This window comes from Accipiter gentilis, chromosome 25, assembly GCF_929443795.1.
Source record: "Accipiter gentilis chromosome 25, bAccGen1.1, whole genome shotgun sequence".
NCBI classification, from domain to species: Eukaryota; Metazoa; Chordata; class Aves; order Accipitriformes; family Accipitridae; genus Astur; species Astur gentilis.
This window is the reverse complement of record NC_064904.1, coordinates 11070598-11091580: the sequence shown is the minus strand read 5'-3', so window position 1 is coordinate 11091580 and position 20983 is coordinate 11070598. Positions and strand designations below refer to the sequence as shown.

The following is a 20983-nucleotide window of genomic DNA, read 5'->3' as shown; positions in this document are numbered from 1 at the left end:
TGTATGGTATCTTCACTTGTAAGGTAGGCCTGTATCCTCTGACCACTACCACCTCCTAAAAAAAGGAGGAGGAAAAAAAAACAAAACAAAAACTACACCATAAACCCAACCACCAGACAGGAGCTCACTAACATATGATGACATCTTTCACATGCACACACAAAATGCAGTGTTTTGGCTAATGACATTAACCTTCTACTTAGGCAACCAAGAAAAAAAACCACACACAGCAAAAACCAAACAAAACCAAACCCAACTATGTTAAAGAGATACAGTAGAGCAGACTGTTTCATCTCCAAATTGTCCTTGCTCTTGTTTAGATTAAATTTTGGTGGTTTTCCTCAGTAACAAGACCATGAAAAAAAAATCAATGTTCATAGTTAAGAACAGTTCTCCTGCATATTACAGGTCCATTTAGCTGATTTATCCTGTTATCTCAGTAGTCTCATGTATTTAGCAAGGAGGCAACACAGCAGTTTTAAAAGGTATGTTACCAGTTTTCAGTAACGTCTACAATAGCTCATGAACAAAATAAAGATATGGGTCATTTAAGGCTGTTCTTTTTCATGTGCTAAGCTTCTTGAAGGAAAAGACAGTGCCTTAGACAAGAAGCTGCTAGGAGGTCTCCACAAAAATATTATCATGCAAGCAACAAACTGAAAGTATGACAAAAATACAAGATAGCAGTAGATAAGTAGTTTTGTAAGTTTTCTGTCTGCATAGAGGAACAGGCATTATAGTCAAGGGTATCTTTTTATGATTAAGTAGTACAGGGCAGGGTGGAGTAACTAGGAAGGTCAAAGCTTAGAACTGATGAAGGATGCATCATCTGAACAAAAAAGTATAATAAAAGTCTAACAAAACCAGATCATCACAGACTAAGTAAAAAAAAGAATTTGGTATCTCATTAAGGAAAATCAGATCACTACAAGCACCTTCCCATTTCTGACTTAAGTAACAGCAGTTTTTAAAGGTGTGGCAGAACTTTAGACAAGCATACTTAAATACATTTCTAACAGTTCAGTACCAGTCAGATCTTGTTTGAGGGTATTTTTGTCTCTCAGTGGATGCTTATTTAAGTAAGGATCAGCTAGGCTGTCACATTGTTCCCGGAATGCACAAGTGTGGATTATATTTAAGACTGCCCGTTTTTCTAGGCAGATTTATGCACATCAAGTCTAAATGCTAATGAATATTCAAGCTAGCTTTAAGAAAGTGCAGTAACAACATGTTTTGTAATCTCAATGCCACAGAACACACACATTTTTAATGTAGTTTTTATTTTACCCATATACAGCTTGCCAGTACACAGCACATCACTGCTGAACAGCAGTACAACTTACTGCATTTTCAGATGGCTAGAGAGAAAAGGAATTATGTAACAAAAGGGAATAGTGCAACAGTTTTAGGGTTGACAGATTTCCACTTCCCCCCACCCCCAACATATAAAGCAAATAGAATGATGTTAATTCTAGAATTTTTGGTTGCAATGCTGCTAGAATTATATAAACATAAGTTATAAAAAGTACAGGGCATAGAAACAGTTTACAAATAAGTTAAATTTCAATTATTTCAGTATTCACATTAGAAAAATATACATTTTATAGAGTCCATCTTTTCCAGAAGAAAGCATATACAGTTTTCTAATTTATGGCTCCAATTCACTTTGCGAGAGCAAAATATCTTCACTTTGGCCATCTGCTTCCATTGCCAGTAGTGCTTCCACAGTTTCTAAAGGTATCCCCTCAGGTGTGCGAATGTGCATTGTAGTACCATTGGAATCAGTTACAATAACAATACCTTCTGCCTGAGACAAAACAGCAGTGTCTGGATGAGGCAGGATAAGCCCATCTGAAGTCTGAATAAAAATCTGTTCATGTCCCTGAGACAAAAAATCATGGCTCTCATCAGTAATCTCAAAGGCCACAGTTTCATCTACAGTAACTGTATTCTCCAGCACATGTTGTTCCTCTGTGCTACAAGAAAATTCATTGGGGTTTTTAAAAGAGTTTTCATGGTTCACATGAGCAGACAAGGAGGCTTCCTGGACAGGGTTCTGGTGCGACTCTGTCCGAACACTGTGTGGGTAGCTTATTGGCACAGTGTTTGTTGAAAACACTTTTTCAAGTTCCTGCATCTCATCAGTCATACCAGCATTACTAAGTTGTTCAGAATGTTCTTTAATTGCAAAATTATGGTTTTCTTCTTGCAGTTTCTGGTATTTTTGATTGTGACCATTTTCTTCACTTGTTGGTAAGTTAGTGCTCTGACTGCCCACTGCATTCTCTGACACAGAGCTGCAGAGTTCAGGAGCTGACAGTCCACCTGCTGTATTCTCGCTCACAAAGTGCGCTTGAACTAACTGAGGTGAGCCATCTGCTTCAACAGGCAATACAACTTCAGTATGTAGCAGAGATGCATCACCTGCCATGTCTGGTCCCTGTACATTCACAGGTTGGGAATACTCTATCCTCATTTTCACAGTCTGGGAGAAGGTACCTGAATTTTCAGCATCGATTCTAACTCCTGAATCAGCAAGTGAATTATGTTCCTCTGCTGTCGGTAATGTACTTCCAATTGCACAGCAAGTGATATGCCTGTCTTCTGAAAGCAGGATTTCTCCATTTAATGGATTAAAACCTGAAAAGGTGAAAGAAATATCATTTTGTTGGGCAATCTAGTGTTGCATGTGCAAAAAAAAATATTTTTTCAGCAATAATTTTGGAGGAAAAGCTAGACTACTTCCCTACTTTCTTCCCCCAAATTAGCAAACCTGAAGCACCTTGCCAGAGTTTCACATCACTTCCCGATGAGAAAGCCAGTATAAAAATACTTGAGGAATTTTTGGACAGTGAAATATCATTGAATATTTCCATACCAAGAGACCTTACAGTTGAAGCAGCATTTTCCTGTTAATCCTGAAAACAACCTGGGCTGAAAGTCAAACTCAATTTTTTTCCATCTGGCATACAGGTGGTCACATTAAAAGATAAAGAATGTACCAGGCACAAAGTTGTCAGCTGCTCATCCCCATTACCATTACTACATTGACAGAAGCATTTAAACTTGATAAAACTTCTGTTGATAATCAAGCTCATCCTGGACTCAGACATGTCATCAAGTTACTACGTATCTTATTAGCTGTGCTAACAGCCCCAGGAGCACTTTCATCTTGTGACAGAAGAGAAACACTAGAAATTTAGTGCATTTTATACCACAGTTGTTTGACCTGGACCACCAAGAGCCAGGTCACAAACCCAGTAGGTAGTTGAACAATAATCAATAAGCTGCAGTAGCATGAGCTGTCAGTTTTTATTATTGAAGACCAAAAGGAACAAGTAGGTTGTGTGGGGGGGGTTTATTATGAAAGATATCACTGCACAACAAAGGGGGCCTAACACTGCACAAGGGACCACTTTTAACTTTGCACTGTAGACTAGCAAAAGCCCTACTAGCAGGTTCAAGTGGAACAAAATTTTAAAAACTCATAGCCCAGAAGAAAATCATAATACAACAAGAAATAAGGACGGTAATGCAGAGAACCTTTCAGAGAAAAATAAACTAAGGGGGAAAACAAAAACACAGCCATTGACAGAAACACATGCAAAGGGCAAAAGCAAAGCAGCTTAGAGCAACACCAAAAAAAGATATTTACAAAGCAAGAGGACAGTATTGATATACTCATTTTACTAAAGATGGCTAAGGGCTGAAATCTTTCACGACAGTGATCGTAATGCCTCTAAATTACAGCAACACTTTTGCATAAAAGACCAGTGGAGTTTTGGGAGATTACAGGTGGGGGACCCATCTCACTCTCTAATCTACTGTTACCCTGCCAATCTTAGGGGCAGGGGGAATAAAGACAAAGAAGGGATAAAAAGAAAGGCAACCATCCAAAGACTGCGGTGTAAAACAGTGCAATTCTAATCTTCAGGTCCCGCATCTCCCCTGGGATACAAGACAGACTAAACCAGCTCTCCTCCTCCCCCAGGATCCACAAAGCTCTGATGATATTGCTATTGCAGCCTGCTGGAGCAAAGAGGAAGGACACGCACACTGCCTTCCTCTTCCTCTGCTCTCCCACTGCTGACACAAAGGTCGTGCACCACCTCCACTATAAGGGATAGGGCGGAGAGGAAGCATTCAGGAAGTACACAGTATAGGACAGTACTATTCTCATAGTACTGCAGTAGTATCAATATCTGGATTATCATGCATTCAGAATTGAGCTACTGCTGTGATCTGCATCATCCCTAACTTTTTTGCGCTCCCCCCCCCCCCCCACCCCACCCCGTGAGGCCTTTCCAGTTAAACAACTGCTTCTGAATGACCTGGGAAGCAAGTTAAGAAATGAAATCTTAAGACAAAAAACACAGAAGCTTGCAGAACAGAGATTTGTTCAGCTCCTCCACAAACAGAACAGAATCGGAAAATGTGAAAAAGTTACCATCTTTTTCAAACAGTGTACACAAATTCCCACTCTTTTCTTTCACTTCATCTTGACTGGCATAAGCGTTATTCACATTCTCCATTACGTCTTCTAACTTGGTCCTTTTGGCTGATGGCAACAGTTCTTCCCCTGAGCTCTGTCAATACAAGAGATAATTAACTGGCTGCCACCGTTAACAGCTGACAATATTGGAAAAGATCACAAACTAACTGTGGGCACTTCATGGCAGTGAACTGATACTCTCCTTGAAAACAGGATTTTACACTAAAGTTCTTCCTAAAAGGTAAGGATTTAAACACAGCCCTCAGAATTCACCAAAAATGCCACTGATTACTTTTGATATTTGGTTGAAACAATCTGCCTTTGCTTCAACATCAAAGCTTCTCTCCAAGCCTTTGTGATTAGCTGTGCGGCATGAAATCTGCTATAAGCTCTCTCTCCAAGTTCAGTGAAGAGCTATGAACAGCCTGCCCAGCACTATTTGGTTAATGAAGAAAGACTGATCAGCTCTTTAAATTTAACCACAGGCAGAAAATGGAAAAGCACTAGTCTTATTTGCCCACCACCAGAAACAACTCTGGATTAAATAAAAAGTAGAACAGTTAAGAGGACAGACCATAGAGATGTATGTGACTTTCAAGAAGAGGAAACATGGCTCCCTGCTACAGCTGTAAACAGACTAAATGTGGTCAACTGACTTGTTAGAAAGAAAGGAACTGTTTTAATGCACCTCTACCAACCACCAATTAGCAGAGCAACCACTTCTGCAACGTCTGAGCCTGCTGTAAGTTAGCCCGTTTACTCCAACACAAAGTATTAGAATCTAGGGATCCTTCTCGCTGTGGGGCCTCCATTTACTAGCGCCTCAACAAAATCCTTTCTTTCCTGTGTCATGAGATTACCTGTAAGCCTTTGAGATTCCGTCCTGAATGCTACCAAGTGTCTTCCCAAAGTACACCTTTAGCATGCTAATTCATATGCTCTGCTATGATACCACAGTAGAGAGTACTTTAAGTATTTCCAAACTCCAAACACCATGAAAGCCTTACTTTAACATGAGTCAGATAATACTAGTATGATGTTGTACGGAATAATTATCTGTTTTAACAAGTTTTAATTTGTCTTAGTTTCATTTTTAATTTTCACAAAGGTATTCCATACCTCAGCTAACCGTTTTTGTCCCAGTATCTCCACAGGCACTTGCTCACTAACCATTTTAGTTATACATTGTGAACAAGAGTCTACACCTCGCATCTTTCGTTCTCCAGTGAGTATTTCTGTAATTCCTAGTGATGCAGCAACCTTTAAAAACAGTTATAGGAAAAAAAGTAAAAGTTAGCCTCTCCAGTCTGAATGCTGAAATACTGATTCATTTTCTTAAAACTGAACTAGAACTACATGGGGTCTAATCTGACAATCAATCATCACAGCTCAATGAAGTATTTAGACTGCCATGTTTTCTACTAGCCTCCATATTAATAGAACACGACCTTCACTTGAAGGTGAATATTAACAGGCGAACTTGAAAGAATTAGGAGTACAATGGTTATATATAGAATCCAGAGACAGTTACTAAGAGCAGAGTCTAATAAAGAACACTGTCAAGGCTCTCCATTATTTAAAAAACGTTTAAGTCTTCCTGTTTAAGAGTACCTCTTAATATCTCTCAAGATTTCCCCCACCCCATTCCATTCCTGTGCTTCATCCTTACATAGGTGTGCTACTATACAACTTCTCAAGGGTGGGTTGGATTTTTTGTTTGTTTGGGTTTTTTTAAGAGCATAATTCTATATTAAGAATGCACATTAACACTGAAGAGAAGCAAGAAAGAGGTTCTATTTTGAGACTGCCAGCATCAATAGCATCCCTTTACTTGGTGCAACAGTCCTTTCTCCAAAGGGAAACATCAGTGTTAGTTACAAAATAGCCAGATAAGCATGCAGTAATTCTAGAAAGTTTTTTAGTTTGTACAGTGAACATCATGATTTATTCTGAAAAAATAAATATTAACCACTGCTAACAGTCAATACAGGACTTTATTTTTTTAAACCAGGATTATTATAAGAACCAAAATCTTATCTCCACTGTCCCTACTGAGTTTCCAGTGTGCTCCCCTCTCATAGTAGTTGGAAGTTCAGTGCTGATGTACCTTAATGACCACATCATTTAGAAATTTTGTTGGAGGTAGTATACAAAATAGTGTTTTCACTAGTGGAAACAGAGAAGGGAAAACAAAAATATGTTATGTACAAAGAGCTGTTTTATTCTAAGCAAGGGGAACACAGATCAAAGGAACCATAAGGCTGAACAGACCCACGTTAAAAAAAAACCACCAAAAAACAACCACCAGAAAAGCAAACCTACATTGTCTTTCTAGATACAGCTGCATAAACAATGAATCTGAACTCACTGAAATAATACTTTGCAGTTTTATTAATGTATTCTCTACCTTTCATATTGATTAGTATGCCTGAACTGCATAGATGCATTCAGTTTGTCCTCATTTTGCAATGAAACCACTTATCCCTTTAAATCAAGGCCACTCATTTTAAATATAGACCCCTCCTGCCTAATCAAACATCAAGAGGTACTTTGATGCTAAATACACCTTGCAGTAACATGCAGCTTCATACTACCCTAAATATGCAAGACGGGTATCAGTACTCCTAGAATGTTTTAAAAAATATTTCTAGTTTTATCTACTGCCATAAACTAGAATTGTAGTTTTATTATGGATCTGTTTTTCTCTTTGGTTAGTTGTTGGACTTTTTACAATTATGACTATTTGTGTTCATCAAAAAACATGTTTTTTCTTCAAATAACTTTACCAGCATGACAAAGCTTATCAGAGAAAAAAATATCAAAGCACTTAAAATAAATAAATAAAAAACCAAAAAAAATCACAGTTCCTAATAGAGTGTTTATTACCTTAGCATCTTTTATTTCAACAGGCTGCTGGCAACTCAGCAAATCAGAATTACTGAGGTGATCAAAAGCCATTTTCTTTACCATATTATGCAAGTCTTCAAATTCCCTATACACATCTGGGAAGTAAGCTTTGGCTGGATACCCTTTTTCAACCTAGAAATAAGAGGGGAAAAAAAGGGTTTGTTTTCCCCCCCCTATATTTTAAAAAAGAAGATTAAATTAAAGTCTGTCAGTTTGTTTTGTTCAACATTATTTTAAAATAGAAACATTCAAGTCAAAAGATTATGGAATATTCAAAAATGCCACTAAACCAGGCAGCAAAAAGTAAGGCTTTCAATCAAGAGACCTACCAGAGTTTTGCCTGCACAATTCTAACTTAGGAAATTCAGATACATTTCTAAAGGAATCCTTTTATGTATACTAACAGAAGTCTCCCGACAATAATTTAACATTTTTACGTAAAAAACTCACCTTCATCAACAGAAATTCATATACTGTAACAAGCTTTGTAAGACGTGGGAGAGCCAGCTCCATTAAGTCTTCATTATCACACTGTTGTATTAGCTGTCAAAAGCCAGAATGATTTTGTTAGAGCAAAGCAGCCTACAGAAGTTATGCATCCCACATTCAGAACATAAAATATTGCTACTTTTTTTGAAAGATACACTATATGTTTAAGCAGCTTTGACAATAGATCCAAACATAACACCAAAAGAGGAGATAAATTAGAAAACCTCAAAACAGTTATTACCCATATACAGACAAAACTCAATCCCACAAATGTTGCCAATTCATAGAAAGAAGAGCAACATCAGTAGGTTTAGTAGGCATAAAGGATCTTCCAAAACACACTGGAAGCAACCAAAAGATTGTGTTAGTTGCATGGATTTTAATCCCCATTCTATCCTCCCCCAGAGCTTCTTTGTGGTTTTGGTTTGTTTTTCTTTTCCCTTTTTGATGTTGCCCAACTTCAGTTGGGTTTATTTCTTTTTACTGTGTTGGAGGAGATACACAATAGTAGCTAGTAACTTTCCTTCTCCAGAAAAAGGATAGTGAGAGTATATATCTACATGTCATAAGTCCCTTTCCAGACTGAGTTCCCATTTTGCCTTTGTCCAGTGTTCTGCTACAAGTATTTTTTCTTTAAAAGACAACTTAATGTTTTCTTCTTGGAAGACGTCTTAGGCTTTCATCTTGTCAGTACGTAAGGATGTTAAAAAAAATAATAATAATAAAAAAATCAATCTTTTTGAAAATGATTCCTTGAAAATAAGCGATCCAAAAAAAAAAAAAACCCAACAAAAATAGGGCGGGGGGGGGGAGATACTTGTGAAGTAATTGCAGAAGAGAACCATACCTCTTTTAACCTAGCTTTTCTTCTGAATACATTGTGTTCTGCTGACACACTACTAAGTGACTTTGAAGGGGACTGACCAGGTCTGCTAAGCCTTCCAGAACACCTAGATCTTCCACCCATCCTTGGTCGACCACGTCTCTTTGGTCGTCTGGGTCTTCCAGGTCCTTTAGCTGTTATGGGTCCCCGGTGTCCTGAACTGGTTTCATTTTGTTGTTCTGCCAACATCTGTCTGCTTTCTGCAGACTTAGAAGTCTTAATTAAAAGAAAGAGATAAGTATTTACTCACCATTTTAAACAGTGTTTTGAGGAAGACAATTTCATAATTAAGTTCATCTATTCAAACAATAAATAGCATATTAAATAAATGCAAAGCTGGATACAAGCATAACTGCAAAGAAAGTTGTGGAATAAATCTAACACTTTAGTAAGACTGCCACTTCTGCAACACATATGCCATAATTTGCGAAGTTTGCATTTTTGATCCACAAAATGTCATACAAAATGCAAAGATTAAGGGAATGTAATTAAAAAGCTATTTTATGTCAGTTAAATATGTTTAATGTTTTTGAAGTAAAATATGTCCTCTTCAAATAAAGAGGTTGTAGAAATAACTAGCAGTAGAACATACCCAAAGAAAAATTTGGGTTTCACGGTAACTATGTCAAAGCACGAAGACTTCATATGAAAGACAAAAACTCTGAACAGCCATGAATAGTGACAAGCGTGGTAACTAAAAATCAAAATACATCGCCCAGTTTCCACATTTCAAAATCCTTAGTATTCCCTAAGGACACAGCTAAGAGGTTGCTTCTGTTATAAAACCACATGGCAAACTCAAAGTACATTTTCTATGGTTGTCATTGTGATTTCAGTGCAAAATTTTTTTACTGATCAAAGCAGTGATTTCTTCTTGAACACATCTTGTCTTCCCTTCAAAGCTAGAATTTCTAAGAATGTCCTAGTATTTTTTTAAGAGAGTTTACAATAGTACTGAGTTATATCACGCTTCTTTTCATAATCAGTACATTTTCATTCCAACGTTCAGTAGCTCCCTACTGTTCTAGTGATTAGGAAAGCTCTAAAAAGGCCAAATTTATGTCAGTTCTACCCAGGGATTAAATTACTAAATTAGTTCTAAATATGATGTAAGACTAGGTTGAGCATGGGGAATCTTGATTGCCTTCCTGTCTGTATTAATGTACCAGTTTTAATAATCCTGCTATTCTTTCTAGAAAGCATTTACCTGGCCAAAAACTGTAACAAATCTATGAGTTAAAGTGCAAATTTGTAGAATTCATATTTGCTAGTTAAAAGTAGCAGGTATAATAGAACTCTAGTAATCAGTAGGAGTATTGCATACGAGACTGACTGAAATTTTTCTAAATTCCCATCATCCTGGGTAAAATAAGTGCTGCACAGAGAAGTAACAGCTACATAATAATACAGAGAACAGACTTCACTATTCTGCAATTCTCTCTTTCCACAGATGAGAGAAGAATGTAGAGGACAGTTGAGGTTTGTTTGCTGCATTGGCATCTTAAGCTGTAAATGTTCACGTTTCTGAGAATAAGTACACATTTACAAATAAAAGTAAAAAATGTGACACTGCTACATCTAAATGAGTATTTTTTCCTAGACAGCAGCTGTATCAGCTCTTGCTGCAAGAAGTTAGAGTCATGTGAATATTAAAAGAGAAACTTTACTTTGAAGTGACCAGAACAGAAAACATCACAGAAAAAAAATTTGCAGCTAAAGTAGCTTCTAACCTAGAGACTCAAGTTTCACCAAAGTGTTTCATTTGCAGTGGTAGCAAAGCCACACTTTCAAAACCTACTCTAGGAAAAGCTGTGGTCCAGTGTCGGATTCCAAACAAGTGTCATCACAGAAAAATCTCAATTTCTCTAACAGAAATTGATAAAGCAGATGATGTCTTGCTGTCTATCATGCCAAAGGTTGTAACTGAACAATGCCATTTACGCAAAGTTTTTTCAAGCTGAAAACTGTATGTCAGAAAACCAGTAACAAATGAACACTCAGTGAACGTTTTATGTGCCTGTGCAAGAATACTATTCCTGCAACACTGCAAGAGAAAATAATTTGATTTTTAAAACACTTCAATGGGAAATTTGTTCGATTTAGTGTATCAGTGGATATTCTGAGCAGTACAAGACTATGCAGCTACAAACCTGCCATTCTACTTTCCACAGAACTGACAGCTTTTCTAAGTAACACACTTTACCTGTTCTCCAGCCTTCGAACCAACGGTTTCTTCCAGACTGGTAGCTAGTGCATTTTCATTATTTAAAGTGACAGCAGTGGAATCCAAATGTGCTGGACTCATCATTTCCTCTCTTATTTCACAGGCATTGTCCACAAATACACTTCCATTAGGCTTATTTAAAGGTATTTTTTGAGGTGAAGACTCCAGCTGTCCATGGCCTGGGTTAAGTTTATAATGTCTTGCTAATCCTCCTTTTCCTATATAGGATTTTTCACAAGTCTGACATTTAAACGTTTTGGGTTTCAGATTATAATTTGAAGAACTGAATAATGCATCCTTTCCCTTCACCTTTCCTTCTTCATCATCTTCTATACTCAGCTCAGAGTAGTCATCAGAATCAGACTGATGACCATCAGCCAAATCCTCCATTTTAATGAATTTATAATCTTTAGCTTTGTATTTGGGGGGGGCGTGAAATCCGTCCAGAACGAGTTTTCACTTTCAAGGATTTTTTTAACTTGTCATCTTTTTGGTTTTTTTCAAGGCATGGTATCAGAGTATTTGCTGAACTAGCTGCAACCATGGTAGTATTTGGAGACCTTGTAGCCGATACTGTGGCACGTGTAGCTTTCTGTCCATTTAGCATCTTAGATGTGGGAATCTTGTTCACAGACACTGATCCATGAGATGGTAAAGGTCTCTGCATAAGCAACTGAATTGGAGACTCGGAAGAACTATGCAGGAATAGCTGCTGCTGCTGCTCAGTTCCTGTAACGGGCTGTATCCTAATTATCTGGGGATTAATAATGCCAAGTCCTGGTATGCTAGAATTTCTACCAACCGACTGACTCAGCGTTATAGTTTTGGACTGGATCGGTGCCAATGACGGCATTGGCCTTTCAGTTTCCTTCATCTGTCCTGGCTGAACTTGGACACAAATGGCTTCCAGCTGCTTTTGTGGAAAAAAGGAAGAGTTGAGATCACACACATACAGTATTTCTAAATAAAGACAATACTTATCAAGAGGATATACATGTCCCCTCAAAGCAAAGCACGAAGAAACCAATGCACATCATTAGTTTTCCATTTTAATGCATCAAAGCACAGATTTAACATGAAAGCACGGATTCTCTTCCTTCAAGCTATGGGCTTTCCTGCACATTTACTGATCTGACTGCTGTTCAACTAAAGCACGTGAAGTTTTAGACCATGTCACAGCTTTGTTTCCTGCTAGCAGGCCTGTTCCGGAATAGCAGAGTCAATGCCACTACCTAGGCAATTTCATAACCTTCAGCAAACCAAATGCAGGTGAACTACAGTCTGCTAAACAACACAGGCCAAATACCAGAGCCAGGACATACATGTAGTAAGTGCTCAGTTCAAAAAACACTTTGTGACGATGATTAAGAGGAGGCATGTGTTACCATTCACCTCCCTCACAGTCTCTCCTCCTCATCCAAATTTCTGCCTCAGCTCAAACCAATCACTTGACAAGCCCTGCACCCCAAAACGTGGGCTGAAAGCCCAGGTACTGTCACCTTCTGTAAGAGTGGCACGCATTTTCTACCTGTGCATCACTACCTAGCCGCTACTGAACAGCTCTTCTAAGCTGTTTTAGCTGCATGTGTAGTCAGACCAAAACACTGACCGCAGCAGCTGGTATCTACATTCAAACGCGGATTTGCCTAAACCGTGCTGAAGTTGTGTCTCTCAGCTGCCAGACCGGAGTCTACACCCAAGGGCAGGTGTGACTGAGGAGGAAGACCAAAAAAAAAAAAAAAAAAAAAAAAAAAAAAAAGTTAAAAACCATTAAACCGCCGCCCCGAGACCTGCCCTCGGCCGCGCATTTCACCACCCCCCGGGCGCCGCAGGCTCCCTCCCTCCCCAGCCCCCGCCTGGGTTACCTTCTGCGGGAGGAGCCGGGCGGCCGCCATGGATTTGCCCTGCTGCAGGGCGACCCGCTGGGCCACGCTCTGCAGCTGCTGGGCGGCGTTGTGCATGATGCTGGCCAGCGGCGGGGCGGCCCCGCAGGCCTGCGGCGGCAACGGGCCAGCGTCCCGGGACGGCGGACAGCCCTCGCCGCGGGAGGGCGGCGGCCCCGGGCAGGGCTCCGGCGGGGCGGCTGCCACCGCCGGCGGCTTCTGCTGCTCCTGGGCCTTGCTCACTTGCTCGATGACCCGCTGGAGCTCCGCGGGGGCCAGCGGCGTGGCGGCGTGCCGAGGCGGCGGGGGCGGCGGCTCCGCCGTCACCGGCCCCGGGCCCTCGGCGGCGGCCAGCAGGTGCTCCAGCAGCCGCCGCTGCTCCTCGGCGCTCAGCCCCGCGTCCTCCACCAGGCTCCCGTCCGCCTGCAGGTAGAGGACGGTGCCGGCCGCCGCCGCCCCGCCTTCCAGGGCGGCCAAGCTCTGCGCCAGCTCCTCCGTCACCGCCAGCAGCTCCGGGCCCTCCGCGGGGGGCGGCGGGCCGACGGGCCCTACCCCGCCCGCGCCGCCCCCCTCCCCCTCCTCCTCTGCCGCCGCCGCCGCCGCCGGCCGGGCGGCCCTGCCCGCCGCCACGCTGAGGGGAACCCCGCAGGCGGCGGCCGCCCCTCCGGGGGGCTCGTCTTCAGCGGGAGGAGGGGGGGGGGGGCGGCGGCGCCTCGGTGCCCCCCTCCTCAGGAGCCGCCATCTTGGCAGGCGTCAGCGGGCGGGAGCCGCATCGGCCCCCCCCGGGGAGGTCTCGGAGGCGCCGGGCGAAGCGAGGGGCACCGGCGGCACGCGGGCCAATGGCGCCCCCGGCAGCGGCCCGCCGCGCCCCTGGGGCGGGGCCGCCCGGCACCGACGGCGGCCTCGCGGGGGCAAAAAGCCTTCGGCGGCACGGCGGGACACGGTTCGCGCCCGGAGCGCGTGGCCCCGGCCGGGGTTGGCGGGACGGGACGGGACCCACGGGGGATATAAACCGGCTGGAGGGAATTAACGCGAGTCGGGTTTCCCGCCCTTGAGACAAAGTCTGCACTCGGCACTTGCTCCTGCTGGGTGGGGCTTCGCAGGCCCGCGGGGAGTAAGACCACCGAACAGGTGATGCCACGCGTGAAGCGGAACCCGCACGGAAGAAAACGCGCCCGAAGGGGTGACCCGAGCACGTTGCGGACCAGCCGGAGTGGCGGCCGCCCTCGCAGAAATAGGAATCCTCGCTGTGCCGGGGGCGGCCCGGGCTCTATCAGCCGCGGGAGCACGACGGAGCACGGGCCAGTGGCGCAGCCGGGCTGGGTGAGGCCCCCGCCGCCCCGCGGCAGTGTCCTGTGCAGAGGTAACATCGCGTGTCTCAGCAGAAATGGGTGCGGTGGGTGGGAATGGGTCAAAACGGAGGGCGGCGGGGAAAGAAGAGTAAAAAAAAAAAAAAAAAGTAGTACGTGGCCCGTACGGGGATCGAACCCGCGACCTTGGCGTTATTAGCACCACGCTCTAACCAACTGAGCTAACCGGCCGGCCGACGGCGAGGGCTCCCTCTGGGGGTGGATAACGGCACGCCGGCCCTACCGCCCCCACCCCGCCGCTCCGCAGGGGAGGGCAGGAGAGGCGGCAGGAAGGGCCCGCCTCGGCCCCCGGGAGGGCCGGAGCCGGGCCCGCACGGGTGGGAGCACAGGCTTAACTGATCAGCCCAACCAGAAAGCACCCTGCCGCGCCTATAGAGATGCGGCGCCTGGGAGGTAGCAACCACCACAGGACACGGTCAAGGGGTGACTTCACCCCGAGGTCAGTAGGCTAACACTTCCCCACGTTTTCTAGGGTATGGTTCCAGTTTAATTTAACAAAATACTTATTTGGGGTATTTATTTTAAAGCGTTTACTGTTCAGGCTGTTTAATGCTGTGGTGGGTTGACCCTGGCTGGATGCCAGGTGCCCACCAAAGTCACATCTATCACTCCCCCTCCTAAGCTGGACAGGGGAGAGAAAATATAATGAAAGGCTCATGGGTCGAGATAAGGACAGGGAGAACACTCACCAATTACCATCACCGACAAAACAGACTCAGCTGGGGGAAATCAATTTAATTTATTGCCAATCAACCAGAGTAGGGTAATGAGAAATAAAACCAAATCTCAAAACACCTTCCCTCCACCTCTTCCTTCTTCCCAAGCACAGCTTCACTCCTGGATTCTCTACCTACCCCTCCCCGAGTAGCACACGGGGACAGAGAATGGGGATTATGGTCAGTTCATCACACATTGTCTCTGCCACTTCATCCTCTTCACGGGCAGGACTCCTCACACTCTTTCCCTGCTCCAGTGTGGGGTCTCTCCCACAGGAGACAGTCCTCCACAAAGTTCTCCAACATGGGTCCTTCCCACAGGCTGCAGTACCTCATGAACTGCTCCAGCATGGGTCCCTTCCACAGGGTGCAGTTCTTCAGAAACACACTGCTCCAGCATGGGTCCCCTGCGGGGTCACAAGTCCTGCCAGAAAACCTGCTCCAGCGTGGGCTCCTCTGTCCATGGGGCCACAGGTCCATCCTGCCAGGAGCCTGCTCCAGCGTGGGCTTCCCACGGGGTCACAGCCTCCTTCGGGCACCCACCTGCTCCAGTGTGGGGTCCTCCCCAGGCTGCAGGTGTGTATCTGCTCCACTGTGGACCTCCATGAGCTGCAGGGGGACAGCCTGCCTCACCATGGTCTTCCCCATGGGCTGCAGGGGAATCTCCTCCCCGTCCTTCACTGACCTGGGGGTCTGCAGGGTTGTTTCTCTCACGTGTTCTCACTCCTGTCTCCAGCTGCAGTTTCTGTTCCACAGCAATTTTTCCCCTCCATAAATGTCATCCTAGAGCTGCAACCACCGGCGCTGATGGGCTCGGCCTTGGCCAGTGGTGGGTCCATCTTGGAGCTGGCTGGCATTGGCTCTGTTGGACACAGGGGAAGCTTCTAGCACCTTCTCACAGAAGCCATCCCTGTAGCCCCCCCGCTACCAAACCTTGCTGTGCAAATCCAATACAAATGCACTGTTAAGATCTTAGTTTGCGTGGACAAATGATTCACCTTTTCCTAGTACTTTTTGCTACATAGGCAGCATTGAAAAGCCAACTTCTCTTCTCAGCTTTGAAGCCTACGTTAACATACGTTATATCCATTTAGCAAAAGGCAAACACCATGATGGGGGGATGACACCTCTCCAAAACACAGGGTTTTTTGGAGACCGGCTCACTACGGCTCGGTGAGGAGATGAACACGGTCAGTACTCCACGAGGCCGTCCTCCAGATCCTCGTCTCTCCATTTACTCCTCCTGCAAGCTGGGAACTGGAGACACGCACGGCACTCGCCTAAGCAGCCCAGAAGCGAAGCCCGCGTAACTCGAGCCTGCAGCGGCAGGCGGGAACCACCAGGGATCAGGAGATCACCGAAGATCGACTCCGGCCAGCCGGGGCGCCTCAGTGACCGAGCTCCCGCACCAGCCGGCAGCCTGCAAGTGACTGCCGCAAGCCAGGGCCACCGATGCCGCCACTGGGCTGACGGAGCGCTCGCCGATGCGGAGCGAGGGCTGCACGCATTAACCCCTTACCAACGTAAGGCTTAACGCCACGGTCCCAGGGAAGACCAGCCCGGGGAGCGCGGGGAGAAGAACCGCTCCCCGCAAACCAAGACACGGGCGGAGGCGCGGAACCGAAGGACCGCCGCCACACGCTCCGTGGCCCAAAGGGACGCCGGCGCTCGGCCGGCGCCTCAGCGAGCAGCGGCACGGCAGGGCCCCGCCGGCTGACAGACGCCCAACGCCGCTCCGACGCCAGAGCATGCGCAGCGCTCTTCACGAACGGAGGCCGGGCCATTAAGGCGGCTGCCCCCGCGCCGTGCCCGCTGCGCCTGCGTCACCTCCCTCCCCGCCGGCCGGGCGGCTGCACTGCGCCTGCGCGGCTCCGGCGGGGGCGGGGAGCCGGAGCCTGCGCGGTTGCCGGGGTGACGGGAATACAACATGGCGCGCTGAGGGCCTGGCGGCTGGGAAGTGTTCGGCGGCCGGGAGGGCGCCCGGTCTCTCTCTCGCTCACCCCGAGACCTGCAGGCGAGCGCAGGATGAACAGTAAGGGGGTGTGGGGGAAAGCAGCGGGCCCTGCTCGGTGTGGGGGCCGCGGGCAGAGGGCCCTTCCTGAGGGGCGGCGGTGGGCCCCGGCGCCTCTGAGGAGGCCTGCGATCAGCGGGGACCGGGTTCCCGGGCCGCGCGGGGAGCACCCGGGCTGAGGTGGTCGTAGGTGCTTTTTTACCGCCTGGAAACCGCCGTCACTGCGGCCCGCTGCCCTGCGTAGACCGCACATGTAAACGCTGGTGTCTCTCTGCATGCCAGTCCTCCTCTTCAACAGGGTGCTAATAAGTCTTTCTCCTACTCCTCTGAAGCAGCAGCCTGTCTGTCTTCTGGTAATCTCTAAGTACCTTCTCAGAAATTGCTAAATTTTCTCATTATTTGTTCTGCAAGCCTTTCTTTCCATTACTTAGCATCCTTCTTCAAATCATCCCGTGTCACATCCTACACGTTTGGCAGATATCCGAATGCAATAATTATGTACCATGGCCTTGTGACTGTGGCTGCAGCTGAACTTCTTGTTGCTTTCTTCGGTGTTTTTTGGTTATTTCTCTCTTTCCACATGCATCAATGTCATATTTAAATGTCGTGTTTTTTTCTTCCTCAGCGTCTCAGCACCTTCACAACAAAATATCTGCTTTAGATTTTTATAATACCCTGGTTTGGTTATTGTAGTGCTATCTTTTCTGTCATTTTGCATGGGATTCTTTAATTCCAAATGATGGTTGATTTTCTGTGCTCTCTAGTTACAGTAATACGGGTGTAATCTTTGAATTCCATCACTTGCCCATAATTTTAATTTACATTGTTCGTAGTTTCCTGGGTCCTGTAGACTCTTGCACATTAAATGGCCCTTCTGTTGAATGATTACCTCTCTGCCATTTTCATGGCTGCTTTTTTGGTGTTAGACTAGTTCAGATTGCTACAACTTATTCATCCTAACCTTTATCTGCCTTTCTGCTAAGCATTCTAAGCCTGAGCATCTGTGTGTGCTGAAACAGGGAAGGGAAGGAAGAGGTTAGGCAATATCTAGCTTGTTATAGATGCCATGAAAGAATTGTTAACTGGTAATTAGGTCTTCCTTAATGTTATATGCAAGTGTAATTAAAACACTGTTTATTTAATTTCATCCTCAAAGCTTTCAGTCTTGAAATGGTGATAAAATTTTTAACATTTCTGTCATTCTCCATCTTTGAGTACCACAAATTCAGGTAAACTAACTGGTACTTAGTTTTGTTTTGTAGCTCTAGTAAGTTTCATAACTTAAAATTGACACGCTTTGACCTGACTGTTCTCTTTCAATGTGTGTTTGAAGTCTTGTTTTTGTGGGGGTTTTTTGCAACCTGGTCACTTTCAAAGGATCAGTTATGTGGTGCTGAAGTGGATTTTTAAGAATCTCCAGAAATCTTGGCTTGTGGACGCAAATGCAAAATTTGTATTAAATTGTTAGTACATTTGAAGTCTAACTTTTATATCTTCTTATTCTATATAAATGTTTATTATTCTTACAATGTCCGAGTTCCTTTCAGCTTCTCATTAAATGATAACTAACTTGTCACATGATCATTCTAATTTTCTCCCTAGGAGAAAAGCGCTCTCATCTTCAGTGACCTGTTTTGTTGAGAGTTTACACGTTGATTTTACGCATCAAAGAGACATTTCAAATAATGCGATTTTCATTCCTGATTCTGTGCTTTATTCAATCAATTGAAATTATTCAGGTCTTTGCCGTCATTCTTTTCACTGGATGGCTCTCTCTCAAGTGCAAGGTTAAAGCCTCAGTTTTTTGTTATGTGTGGGGTTTTTATTTTGCATATATAGTACTCTATTGTAAAAAATTAAAATAAAAAACCTTACACGCTTACATGAAGAAAATCTTTAGTGCTGTAAAAATGTTTTAAAGTGTGTAAAGAATTAACTCTTCTCACACTATTAGAACTCTTCAGTTTAAAATTTAAAAAAAAATCAAATTATTCTGAGCCCTCCACTGTCACCTGGACTTCTGTTGTAGGAGCAAAACACATGTACAGAAGAAAACATAGCAAAACCAAATTATATAAATATATACTATCTGACTTCCTTATATATCTAAAAATATTTTCAATAAATTTGTACAATAATGCTTTCCCTGTGTTTCTCTGCCAAAGTACTTTGGTTTATTAACACCTATGGCTGGTATACCGTAGATATTAAGATCCTACTTTCAGATCATATGATTTGAAAATTTTTTTATGCCAGAGAATCAATTACTTACATTTAAGAAAAGAAAAATGTGGGATTGCCATATATTAGAATCAAAGATTAGGTCAACAAATAGCTGCCTTTTTTTTTTTTTTAATCTGCCTCGGGTATTTTTCACCACAAGGGCTGGCTCTGACGTTATATGAACATAAAACATAGTATCTGACTGATTGGTGAGTATCAGTTGCTACTAAAAAAATCCATTGATGCTTTTTCTTTGGAATTCTGTAAGAGTGGGATTTAAGTATTCTGAATTTTAGCCATCTTATATTTAGCTATTTAGATAGCTACAAAATTAAAACTTAAGGTGAGAGGTAGAGAGCACAGTACAAATGTGATTTCTGCTGACAAAGCATGTTACTTGTTCAGTCCTGTTGCTTAGTGAATGCTGAAGGCTAGGGATCACCTTGCTTAAAGGACTAATTGAACAGTTATCAAATAACAGCCACATGAATTAAACAGTCTCATAGTCTCTTCCCTATTTTGGAGTCTCTGTTAGAGATTACCTCCTTTACCCATAATGATTTTCAAATTCTGTTTCTGCTTTTAAAATAGTTCTATATGTGAATTGTGTGTATAGAGTGCATTAGATGGTGTCATTGATTTTAAATTACTCTGCTTTTTCCTATTTTTCAAATTTAGATAGACTAATTAGTTAGTTTCTGATCCCACATGATGGATAATGATCAGAAAACATAAGCAGCAGGTGATAAAAATGACAAGAGCAACTGACAGTTCTCACAGAAGTGCTGCTACTATATTGGAGAAAGAGGGATTTGCAAGGGGAAGGTTTCTACTAATTAAAATATAAGCATTTGGATCACAAGGAAAGGAAAGACTTTTTTTTTTTTTTTCCCACAGGGGTAAGTGTGACAGTTGGGGTGGAGAAAAGAGATGAAAACAATACAAATTGATTGCTAGTTGGAAGACAGCGTTAGAATGTCCCTGCCTCCGTAACTTTTCCCTTTCCCTCTGCAGAATTTCTTGGCAGGCTTTCTCCACTGTGAGTCTGTATTTATACTTGTAAATTAAACATATCTGGAAATCTTCTTGGACACAAAAAGCAGCTGGCATGAAATGGCCCACATCTATGCTAGTAAATTCTCGTTATCTTCCAAAACAAGGCAGTAGGACAGAAACTGCTTGAGAAATGACCTTAGAAGGAGTCCTCACATCAGGTTGGGAAGGTGCCTAGGAGAGTGCAGGTTGTCACAGGCCAAATCCATGCCAGGGACTGTTGTCACAGTAACTAATACAGACAACTACACTTCATTGAATTTACTGCTATCAATGTAGCTTAAGACTCCTACAGTTATTCTGACTCCTAGAAAAGGTTGAACGTGATAAAAGAGGTTTCCTGCTCAGCCTCCCTCAACATGACTGTGTTTGGAGCTTTCTTAAATAATAAGACAATGTCAAAAGCAACAGCAGCATAAAGCTAACCAGATTTGGTTTTGCTCGGATGAAATCACTGGATGAATTATCAAGGATAGAATCTGTAGGTGCTAAAAATAAAGGGAAACAGGAGGACAAAGTGGGTGAAGGGATTGGTAAGGAACAGTTAATCACAAAGCTGAAGGAGAATAAAGGAGGAAAGAAAAGAAATGTCAATTCTGAAGGAAATTAGGAGAAGACTCAAATTGATATAAATAAAGCTTTCTTCATAACCCTTATGTTATCTGCTTCATCTCTTGAAGTTCTGCAGAACTAGAATTGACTGATTTTTCACTTGCTTGTGTTTGGTGCACT

At 43.7% G+C, this 20983-nt stretch overlaps 2 protein-coding genes and 1 non-coding gene across 3 annotated transcripts in view; 1 reads left to right on the top strand and 2 right to left on the bottom strand.

The window, feature by feature from the left end:
* Positions 1-28: 28 nt before the first annotated feature.
* Positions 29-13718, bottom strand: ZNF839 (zinc finger protein 839). Its single transcript, XM_049829045.1, is given in 10 exon segments — positions 29-2640; positions 4448-4586; positions 5612-5752; positions 7379-7531; positions 7850-7942; positions 8736-8987; positions 10975-11424; positions 11426-11908; positions 12861-13583; positions 13585-13718. Coding segments are annotated over 10 exon segments (3462 nt in total). The 5' UTR covers positions 13621-13718; the 3' UTR covers positions 29-1648.
* A 627-nt stretch (positions 13719-14345) lies between these two features.
* TRNAI-AAU (transfer RNA isoleucine (anticodon AAU)) lies at positions 14346-14419 on the bottom strand. Its single transcript has one exon. It is a non-coding gene; the product is annotated as a tRNA-Ile (tRNA).
* Positions 14420-15493: 1074 nt separating this feature from the next.
* Positions 15494-20983, top strand: part of MOK (MOK protein kinase) — a 43866-nt gene continuing 38376 nt past the window's right edge. The window contains exon 1 of the mRNA XM_049829069.1: positions 15494-16996. Within this exon, the coding sequence (XP_049685026.1) occupies positions 16990-16996 (7 nt within the window). The 5' untranslated portion in view covers positions 15494-16989. The remainder of the gene's footprint in view (positions 16997-20983) is intronic.